This window comes from Centruroides sculpturatus, unplaced genomic scaffold (assembly GCF_000671375.1).
Source record: "Centruroides sculpturatus isolate CEXI.00-Female unplaced genomic scaffold, Cexi_2.0 scaffold130, whole genome shotgun sequence".
Taxonomy (NCBI): domain Eukaryota; kingdom Metazoa; phylum Arthropoda; class Arachnida; order Scorpiones; family Buthidae; genus Centruroides; species Centruroides sculpturatus.
The window spans coordinates 1-12,033 of NW_019384364.1; the positions used below are offsets into that span (position 1 = coordinate 1).

The 12,033-nt window shown below is 27.5% G+C and overlaps 1 protein-coding gene across 2 annotated transcripts in view; it reads left to right on the forward strand.

Annotated features, from left to right (window-relative positions):
* Positions 1-1,637: 1,637 nt before the first annotated feature.
* Positions 1,638-12,033, forward strand: part of LOC111641921 (mitochondrial glutamate carrier 1-like) — a 17,514-nt gene continuing 7,118 nt past the window's right edge. The window contains exons 1-4 of one of the 2 annotated variants that reach the window (XM_023388172.1): positions 1,638-1,941; positions 2,027-2,102; positions 2,194-2,337; positions 10,394-10,537. In XM_023388172.1, the coding sequence (XP_023243940.1) occupies positions 1,773-1,941; positions 2,027-2,102; positions 2,194-2,337; positions 10,394-10,427 (423 nt within the window). In that variant the 5' untranslated portion in view covers positions 1,638-1,772 and the 3' untranslated portion in view covers positions 10,428-10,537. Of the gene's footprint in view, positions 1,942-2,026; positions 2,103-2,193; positions 2,338-10,393; positions 10,538-10,596; positions 10,621-12,033 lie in introns of those variants that run through there. The other variant, XM_023388181.1, reaches the window with a different exon arrangement.

Consider the following 12,033-nt stretch of genomic DNA (forward strand, 5'->3'; position numbering starts at 1 on the left):
GTTTGGCCAGCAATTTTAAATCAAATTGGCAATCGACAAACATATTTAAGTTTCAGCAAAACAGTTTAAACTATAAACAAAATTATATTTTAATTGAAAAAATATTAGATAAAATTATTTTTAATATTTAGTATGTTTACTTATAATGATAAAATGCTTTAACAACTCCTTAAGTACTTTTTCAGCAACACTTTCATTTGTTTAAACAAATATTTTCGACCCTTTTCACAGGTCTGCATCAGGTTTAACAAGAAGATTCACACTGTTTAAGGAGATTGTTCAAATCTTTTTCTTAAACCTGACACAGACATGTGAAAAGAGTCAAAAAATGTTCTTTTATAGAAATTAAAAGTGTTGCTGAAAAAGTATTTAAGGTGTTGTTCAAGCTAAATTAGTTTCAGCTTATACAGAAGTGTTTTTTAATGATAAAATGACTTTCCCATTATAATTAACTATTAAAGTTTATTTGTTTTTTGTTGTTTTTACAGTTTGTTATAATTCACAAATGTTGCTATAATGCGTTTTGCAGGATTCTAAGTAAAAGTAATTGTTTGCTCTAAATTTACTGCCATTTTGAGTTTTAAAAATTAGGCACTCGTTTGATTCTTCTTTTCCTCAAATAAGTACATGCAATTGTACATTTAGAAAAACCTGGCTTGAGTGAATTAATTCAAAACTTGGTTAACTTGTGATGATAATGATATTTGTTTGGCTTGTTGCATCATTTGCTGAACCTCATTTAGTGTTAAATACGATGGAATTACAGCATTTAGGAGTCATGTCGATTGTGAGACGCATTAAAAAGAAGTGCATCATCTCATTACCTTCCCTCTCCCCCGGTCAACAAAACAGATTTCAGACTTCAGATCACATGATGCGATAGTTTTCTTTTAGTAAAAGGGAATTAGCCATAATTTATTTAGGGGTAATGTTGCAATATTAACTTTATCTGCAGTAAGATTACAACTTTATTTTCTGCTAGACAATAAAAGCATGCATATCTACATATAAATGAAGAATTTTTGGGTTTCTTTCAAAAGATCGATTCTGGATTTTCTGATCATTTTCCATTATGAAGCTTGATGTTTATTAATTAATTAATGTATTGTGCTCATAATGTAAATCATTAATTTTTCTAAACCAAAATAAACTTTAGAAAGTATTCAAAAGAATTGGAATGGGGAGAAATTTTTAGTATCGTCCCATCATTAGTTAAAACAAGTGGTTAAAACATCAGTTTTTTAGCAAAATGTGCCAAGAAAATTGTTGCTAAATCTAAATTCTTGTAGCATTTTAGCAAAAAAAAACTAGTAACAGCTTAAACCCTGTGCACTAAATGTGACAAGCATCATAGAAGATTATGATCAGCTGTTGAACACTCTTTATAACCTTCAGATTTTATATCTTCAGAATAGGGACCAACCAAATTGAGCAGTATCTCCTGCATCATTAAAGTCTGTGTTTAATATGAATGTTTATTTTAAGATAATTATTTATATATTTATGAATAATTACAAAATTAATGAGTGATAAAAATACTAATAGCCAACAAACTGTTTTTTTTTTCTTGTTAGTTAATATAAAACATTTAAATTTGTTTTTTGAACAACTATATAATTAAATATATTTTATTATTATATTTTAAACTATTTGTAGCGGCCAAAGGAGCAGCAGAAGGTGAAACAGTGTTGGCAACATCTGCAACAGCAATAGCGTTAAATCTAGTAAAAACCCGTGGAATTTTAGGCCTGTACAGAGGCACTGCAGCAACAATGCTTAGAGATGTCAATTTCTCTGTTGTTTATTTTCCTCTTTTTGCACATCTGAATTCTTTGGGTCCACGTAGACAAGACGGAACAGGTGAATCTGTCTTTTGGGTATCATTTCTTGCGGGATGTGCAGCTGGTTCAACAGCAGCTTTTGCTGTAAATCCTTTTGATGGTAAATCCAATATCTAGTTATTTAAAATCTTTAATGCAATGTTGAATATTTTCAAATTAATATTTGAGATTTTTATCTTATTCAGTAGTGAAAACTAGATTACAAGTACTAAAAAAAGGAAGAGGAGAGATAACATACAATGGTATCCCTGATGCATTCAGGTTTGTTTAATATTAAAAGTAAAATTGCATTTTAATTAAGGTTTATGGAACTTAATAATTTGATTGTTTTTTTTTACTTTAATTTAAATAGGAAAATTTGGCAACTAGAAGGCACAACTGCTTTTTTCAAAGGTGCTGGCTGTCGAATGATAGTTATTGCTCCTTTATTTGGAATTGCTCAGACAGTTTATTATTTAGGTGTTGCTGAGTGGCTGTTAGGACGTAATAAAGAAAGGTGTGTAAAATTAAACAAAGCAATTTTGGCTTTTAAGCACAACCATAATTGATGATTAAATGCTGAGTATACTGTTATTTAAAATATATTAAATGATAAAAGCATTTAGGTAAAACACAACAAAATTTTATTGAGTAGTGATGCATGTTGAGATGTTTCTTCCAGTTTGCTCAACTTTTAATATTAATAGATTCTTCATAAAAGGTTCATGTATCATTAAATTTATGATCTATCTTCTTCCTTCTTGGCTAATTATTGCTACTTGATTATTTTTTTTCTTAACTATTTTCTTTTCTATTAAAAGAAAATTTAAAAATAATATTTACATTATGAAGTAAATAACTACTATTTACTTAGTCTACATGAGGCTCTATTAACCCATGGCTAGATCTCTAGGATTTCAGTATTTCTAGCCCCTCTGGCACTTTGATCTTTCAACCACTACAGCTGACTCCTGATGCTGGTATGATTGGTACTAGACTGCAATACATAGTTCTAAGTTTATTTTGGAAATTTTCCTGAAGAATTCCATTCACAATTTATTTATATTTTTATTTCATAAGTAGAAGACTTCTGAAACACACACTTTGGAGGTATAATTGTTCAATACTGTAATATTTTGAAGTTGTATAAAGTTATTATTCATTTAAAATATTTATAATTTATGGATAATTGTCCTTAGTACCTACAGGGCTCCTTGACTTTAGCCTAGTTACTCTTATGAATATTAGTCTTGAGTCTGCATATAAATTTTTAAGTGTATGTAACATGATACTGAAAAATTGATGATTTTAATCATTTAAATTTATTTGTTTCTTTACTACTAGGTGCATAAATAGACACAAGGCATTTTGCATCATCTTTATTGATCTTCTATTGGCCAATACGTGTTTCGGGAAGGCCCCTCATCCATCAGCATTACATCTGGAATTTAATTAATTTAAAGAAGATTCCGGATGTAATGCCAATGGATGAAGGGTCTTGCCCGAAACGTGAATTGGCCAATAGAAGATCAATAAAGATGATGTAAAATGCCTTGTGTCTATTTATGCATTTAGTAGTGAAGAAACAAATAAAGGAAGATGCGGTCTTGGAAATACATAATTATAACCATTTAAATTTAACTGAACTATTAAATAATTAAAAAGCTGGCAAGGCTCTTGATAAACTTTCCTGACAATCAAGAAAGGAGATTAAGGGGAGCAGAAAGTCTGATAATTTTCAATTATAGTAATTTCCATTAAAAAAAAATTTAAACTTAGTACTAACACTAAGTTAAAATTGCTGTATGGCACCACCTATTATGGAACTGTTAAAAAATAATTTTTGTGTTATTAATTGTTATAAAAAGGCAAATGCTTATTTTTGTGGGTAATATGAGTTTTAAAAAAAATTGTGGATGCCAATAACAAGTAATGTTTTGATTGAAGTTTGACCAAGCTCCAGATACAACAAACAATCCCTTTTATCTCCTCATCCTCTTGACTTTTAACCATCAAAATTTAATAACATATAGAAAAAAACCCTGCCAAGTTTCAAAATCTTAGGTTTTCCAGTCTTCAGATAAAATGCAGACTAAATGTCCCCAATCATTTTGTAAGGGGTTTTTTTCCCCTCAGTGTGTCAAAATGCAAAAAAATGTAAGGGGTCAAAATTTGATTACCTTACTTTTCTTTCATATTTATAACAGCCAATAAAGTAAAAATACTCTGGATATTGATTTTTCTTGAATCCATTACACAAAATCCAGCATATACTTTTGTTTCTTTTTGTTTGAAGGGGGAAAAAATTTACAATCAAGAAGAAGTAAAGCTTCATTTTATAATTTTAATATATATACACCATATTTTTGCGGAATGACTGGCATGCCTCATAAAAATGGGAGACCAGCATTGAGGTTTCTGGCATGCCAGTTAAACTGCAACCAAAATATAATCAGATATAATAAAACTAATAGTTTAATTAAACATTAAAGAATGCATTCTTCCCAGTTCAATAAAATAATAACATTGTAATTTGACTGACTTAAAATCAGAAAGAGTTTTCATTTACAAGACAAAAATTAAAACAGTGAGTTATTGTCATTAATAGTTAGTCAGTGTGGGCTACACTGACCATATACCCTGACCTTAAAAATAACACCTTCCTCTCAAATTTCACACAAAGCCAATGTTAGTTGGTGTAAGTTGAGATGATTTACAGTGAATTTCTTAAATTTCATATGTTTATTTTTGCATTTTTTTTTTGAATCAAATAACAATAAAATACACATTAAAAACAGCACTTTCGGAATTCCACATGTATTTTACATTGTTAGAAAGAAGACAAATGAAGAAATTAAATCTATAATTGTAGTTTTTGATGTAGTGCTAACAGTTTGATAGTTTTAGATTAAAACTTGTTTGTTTTTTTAATGCACCCTCTACAGAGGGATGTGTAGCCTCACTTAAACCAGCATGCAGGCATTCCCCACGATAAACAGACATGCCAGCTTTTACCATATGGAAATATCTGGTTTTCGTGGTTTTTCCCAAATAGATCAGTATGCCAGTAATTCTCCGAAAATACAGTATATATTTATAAATTAAATTAGTGTGTATTTTAAATAAGATTATGGATTCTTTTAAAGAAGATGATAATGTGAAAATCCTATTTTATTTTCTATTTTAATATGCAAAAATTTGTATATTGAAATAGAATTTTAACCACTCAGCAGTGACCAATGGATATATCCGTCAAGGGTAATNAATGGATGAAGGGCCTTGCCCGAAACGTGAATTGGCCAATAGAAGATCAATAAAGATGATGTAAAATGCCTTGTCTATTTATGCACCAAGTAGTGAAGAAACAAATAAAGGAAGACACAGTCTCAGAAATACATAACTATAACCATTTAAATTTAACTGAACTATTAAATAATTAAAAAGCTGGCAAGGCTCTTGATAGACTTTCCTGACAATCAAGAAATGAGATTAAGGGGAGCAGAAAGTCTGATAATTTTCAATTATATTAATTTCCATTTAAAAGAAAAATTTAAACTTAGTACTAACACTAGCTGAAAGTTAAAATTGTGTATGGCACCACCTATTATGGAACTGTTAAAAAATAATTTTTGTGTTATTAATTGTTATAAAAAGGCAAATGCTTTTTTTTGTGGGTAAGATGAGTTTTAAAAAAAATTGTGGATGCCAATAACAAGTAATGTTTTGATTGAAGTTTGACCATGCTCCAGATACAACAAACAATCCCTTTTATCTCCTCATCCTCTTGACTTTTAACCATCAAAATTTAATAACATATAGAAAAAAAACCCTGCCAAGTTTCAAAATCTTAGGTTTTCCAGTCTTCAGATAAAATGCAGACTAAATGTCCCCACTCATTTTGTAAGGGGTTTTTTTCCCTCAGTGTGTCAAAATGCAAAAAAATGTAAGGGGTCAAAATTTGATTACCTTACTTTTCTTTCATATTTATAACAGCCAAAAAAGTAAAAATACTCTGGATATTGATTTTTCTTGAATCCATTACACAAAATCCAGCATATACTTTTGTTTCTTTTTGTTTGAAAGGGGAAAAAATTTACAATCAAGAACAAGTAAAGCTTGATTTTATAATTTTAATATATATACACCATATTTTTGCAGAATGACTGGCATGTCTCATAAAAATGGAAGACCAGCATTGGGGTTTCTGTCATGCCAGTTAAACTGCAACCAAAATATAATCAGATATAATAAAACTAATAGTTTAATTAAACATTAAAGAATGCATTCTTCCCAGTTCAATAAAATAATAACATTGTAATTTGACTGACTTAAAATCAGAAAGAGTTTTCATTTACAAGACAAAAATTAAAACAGTGAGTTATTGTCATTAATAGTTAGTCAGTGTGGGCTACACTGACCATATACCCTGACCTTAAAAATAACACCTTCCTCTCAAATTTCACACAAAGCCAATGTTAGTTGGTGTAAGTTGAGATGATTTACAGTGAATTTCTTAAATTTCATATGTTTATTTTTGCATTTTTTTTTTGAATCAAATAACAATAAAATACACATTAAAAACAGCACTTTCGGAATTCCACATGTATTTTACATTGTTAGAAAGAAGACAAATGAAGAAATTAAATCTATAATTGTAGTTTTTGATGTAGTGCTAACAGTTTGATAGTTTTAGATTAAAACTCGTTTGTTTTTTTAATGCACCCTCTACAGAGGGATGTGTAGCCTCACTTAAACCAGCATGCAGGCATTCCCCACGATAAACAGACATGCCAGCTTTTACCATATGAAAAATGGAAATATCTGGTTTTCATGGTCTTTCCCAAATAGATCAGTATGCCAGTAATTCTCCGAAAATACAGTATATATTTATAAATTAAATTAGTGTGTATTTTAAATAAGATTATGGATTCTTTTAAAGAAGATGATAATGTGAAAATCCTCTATTTTATTTTCTATTTTAATATGCAAAAATTTGTATATTGAAATAGAATTTTAACCACTCAGCACTGACCAATGGATATATCCGTCAAGGGTGATCGTGTGGCAGTGGTGAATGACAGATATATCTGCAAAATTCTTTTGTGGATATCGCCAAAAATTACCGCGGAAAAAATTCACATAAAAAAAGGAATTATGTAACAATTAAAAAAGACTTTTCTTTACTAGACATAACTGTTTACAAAATCTTTTTTCGAAACGGGTAATGAGAGAAAACACGTGGGAAAATACTTAAAAAATTTCCCACATTTATTCACCACTACATATGGATAGTACCGTACCTGACTAACTCACTGCTGAAAGGTTAATATACAAATCAAGTTAGATTTGCATATTAACCTTTTGCATAATTAATCACATTTGTACCTGAATTCTAGGTCATCTGGGTGGTAATATAAGATATGAGACATAGGAAATGAAATACTATTTTCATTTCAGCTCTCCTCCCTATTGAAACTTTATATTTGTTTTTTTATATTTCATCCATGTAACATGAAATGCTATAAATAATTATTTTATATTACATGGATATGACCTCAGTTTGTTCCAGAACTTCTAATAAATGATGAACATCTATCAGAAGATTAATAATTGTAAGATTTAATTTTGTTACTAATCTTTGTTCCTTAGTTTCGAACAAAGATTTGCAATGTCGAGATATTGAATTTTCACATGCAAATTGAAGTTAAAAGTTGGCATATCAAGGTCTGTCAGACTTTATAGGCTGATAACTTTATCATCTTGGCTGCATGGCCATCCTGTTTTCATGTATGCTTTTTCTTCTAGAGACATGAATTATTTGTTAATATTCAAGATCTGTTCTGAATATCCTTATCAAACATAAAAACATAAGTTGTGTATTTACAGACTAAAGTTTTTAGCTACATAAATATGATTTGAAATGTTAGATATCATGAAACTTATATTTGAATTCACTTTGATACATTTACAAATCCTTTGTGCAAAAGGTATTTCCTGGAATTTGATTATTGCNTGATACTTCAAAGATAAGTGGTTATAAAAGAAATACTTAGCAATTTCAAATTATAACTTATAAAAGTTCATAAATATAATTTATGAGAATCTATTAAAAATTGAAAAAAATTATATTTGGTTATTGGATTAATACTAATAAGAATGCAATAAATCTGATTTCTAATAATATATCTTTTAGATATAATTTTTGTTTTCTTTTAAAAAGTTGACTAAATCTATGTTATTAAAAAGAAAATATTTACAGATTTTTTTATTATTGTTACAGCATTTCAAAAGAAGAGGAGAAGTATCTTCCATTTTTGAGAATTTACATCAGTTAAAATGTCTATTGTTTGTTATATTAGTATATTTTTAGAAGAGTATATTATTTAGAGATAAGGGAGAAATGCTTTGCTGCTAATTTATTAAGTGCAGCTTGCATAAACTTCTTATTAATAGCATTCCTACTTTTTTTTAAATTTGAATTTCTAGCTGTATATTAGCAATGACTTTTTACTAAATTAGCATTCCTTTATTTTTAATTACTTTTAGAAAGTTTAGTTACTGTAAGTTTATGGGACTAATTTTAAAAAAAATGAACAATTGTTTTCTTGATTTGTACAAAATATATATTTTTGTATAGCTTTGTTTTGAAATTCTTTAGTGCTAAAGATGCTAATTAATTAATGATGAGCAAATTTTTCAATGTTAACTAGCTGTTGTGTTGTTAAATGTTGGCAAAATAATGCTAATTTTTTTTTCTCCTGTATACGAAACAAAAAACATTCCAAAAAAAATAAATTATATATCTATATACATACATATATTTAGCAATAGAATGAGACAAATCATATTAAACTGTTGCAAAGTTAAATTTTATATTAATTTTATAATCTGTTGATTATGTGAATCATGTTGTTTAATTTGATGCACGCTGGCTTACTGTATCGGTAGAGTATGAGTATAGCGTACCTATATTTTCATATATCGATGTAAGGCGTAAATATAAGTGATCAGTATCACACAAACATTTCAGTTTTCATTCAAGCTGTAGTAAAATTTTAAATCTTGGGAAAAAATTCTATTTTGAATTGTTATTTATAAACACCAGCCAGAAATGAATTATTTCACATCAATAATTTACATTCAAATAGTGTGACAGGGACCATTAAAATTTTAAAAAAATTACTAAAATTTTGCTACAGTTTGTTTAAATAATCATTTATAATAATTTAATTTTCACATAAAATCATGTACCTAGTCATGATTTGCTTTTTTTGCAAGAAAGACATTTGTTTGCACAAAATCAAAAATTTTATCCTAGCATTCCAATTTAAAAAATGTATACAGTTTTAGTATGTTATTTTGACTATAAAATATCTGATGTAACTTGCTTATGTAGCAGAAGAGTGAAACATTTGTGAACAATTCAACTAAAAGCACTTCTGTCATTTACAGTCATAGAGATGTTTATCATAGCCTTGTGCCTTAAATGTGTCTATTGTATTTTTATTTGGAAATATTCATTGGAACAATACATGTTTTGAACCATTGTACTAGGCATTAACAACTAGTCTCAATCAGATTTACAAATGTTTAAACTAAATCTGATATTGGTATCATGAACTGTACTATTTGTAATTATAATAAAATCTTGTTGAAAAACCTTTTGTTCATTAANGAATGCTGTTATACAAGCAAATATTATATAATAGGTAAAATAGTAATATAATGTCCAAAGTATTTTTTGTAGAAATGACTGTCTGAACTTTTTTACATGTTTTTTTCAACTGCTTGTAATTTTTTTATGTATTGTCAACAAGAAAATTTTTTATGTAAGATTTGTACAAAAGTTTTCTGTTTGATATTATTGAAGAATAAGTTAGAGATTGATTAAAATGACAGCTGTCTGAGATTTTTTTTTTGTCAAGATTGTGTAATATAAACATTAGTTTATATAGAGAGGCAAATTGCATTTGTACTTCCAAATAATAATCATAAATTAATAGCAGTTAATTAGGAAGCTGAATTGTCTTATAAATAACCATAAAAGTTATACTTATGGTTGTGCTTAAATCATTCTTAAATTTTAATGATTAAATAAAGTTTTATTGACAAAGTTTCAAATTTTTAATTGTCTTTGGATTAGCAGATTCTCTCAAAGTAATACTTATAACAAATTTGTTTGTGCAACTGTTGTTCTGTATTTTTATGTAAAATCAAATAAAAGTATTTTTGGATGTGGTCCTTTCTAACAACAAAGGATTAGACTCCATAATTTAACGTCCTATCTGTATTACCCATGAAATTCCTTGTGCCTCATCTATGCCAGCCAACTCCATTCTGGGTTAGGCCTATGTTTACATTATATGGTTGGCTATTTCCTTAGAATATTCTGGTGCTTTGCACTTTCAATTGATCAATTAATTCAGATTTCTCACAATTAATTAATGTTATTTTTTACAATGGAAGAATCTGCATATCAAAAATAAAGACAATTAATTAACTTAATTCTTGTAAAGTTCAAATAAAACAATTATATAATTTGTTTCCCACTGATATACTATTAAATCTCACAGGTGGTGGAGCCATATCTTTACCTCAAATATATAATAATAGATAACACGAAGAATACTCAGCATAAATTTTAAATTATGTATACCAAATATTTTAAATTATTTCTGTAATTAAATTATCTTTCTTTTATTTACTGTAAACAAAAAAGTAAATGTAATAAATATTCTTACCAAAACTGTGTTTTTCTTCCTTTTCATGCTTTCAGTGGTGACACAGACAATTAAAATGGGTAAGAACAGAAAACTTTTTTATTTATAAATGTTAAGTATTAAATTTTAGTAAAGTAAATGAAAGTTAATTATCAATAATTTTAAGAACTTAATTTCATATTAAATAAATTTAATCTGTATATAATTTAATAACATGTTACTTGTGATATATCAAATTTATGGAAATTGGTCTAAGATTACAAATAATTAATGTTTTTTAGTATATTGAATTTTTTTGTGAGATATACTCATAGTTCTTTGTAGTTAATACTGATATGAGAACTATTAAGCTTGCAAAACAAAGTATAAAAATTATTTATTCAATATCAGATGTGTGTAGTTGCTGTTAACACACAAGAATTGCTCAGTGCTGGCAATGAATGGCAAAATAAAATTATTTTCTTGTAATTACAAGATGTAAAAAATCATATTATACCTATAAGATCTTAGAAAATTTTACTATAATGTGATCTATTGACTTTTCACATATTCTAAGTTAAATTTTATCAAATGCATAAGACTAATGTACTGATTGAATTTTATATTTTATACAGTAGTACTAGGAAAATTATTAAAAATTAATCTAATATTATCTAATTGTCATAAATTTATAACTTCAATGTTAGAAGAAATTTCTATCAATCGATGAATACATGGTGACAACCCAAATTGGTAAACTAATTTAATGAAATAGTCAAAAACTACCTACATAATTTGACTTACTGTTAAAATTTTTATCAAATAAGAAAGTTCTTTATTTTTTGGACAATAAATAATAGTATAAAATTAAAATATCAAAAATGTTTATATGCTTTATAACTAGAATCTGTAGAAACATCATTTCTTTGTCTTAAAATTAATATATTCCATTTTGGACTTATTAAAAGTATTCTTCATTGATAGCCAGATTACTGAGATGTAGAGGTATAAGTCTGCAGTTCTGGGAGTTGGAAGGAAGTTAAATAATCAGAATTTAGCAAAATTTAAAAAAATTTTTATCTATATGAAAATAAAATAATCAAGTGATTTCTTTACAAGTAAAGGTGCAGTTATTTGTTTTTTTAATAACACAGGATATTCTTCCAGCTAGGAAGCAATGTAGTAATTTATCATACCAAGGGGATCAAAGTATGACTTGATTAGAATTTAAATTATTTTTAAATTTCCATATTTCAGGTGTGATAGTAAAAGTTGCAGAAAAAAGCAGTCTGTTTTCTGCAATTTTTTTTAAAATATGAAACTGGAATTACATGAATTTTTATATTAAATTTTTGTTTGTTTTCAATGAAAAAAATTTTGGCAAATTATCTGTTATCTGTGAAATACTAGGGTTGATTTTTACACAGGGTCTATTAAAAATTTCATATATTTTGGTCAAAATTAAGGATCATTTATTACTTGTGTATATATGGTGATACATTTATAATGGGCTG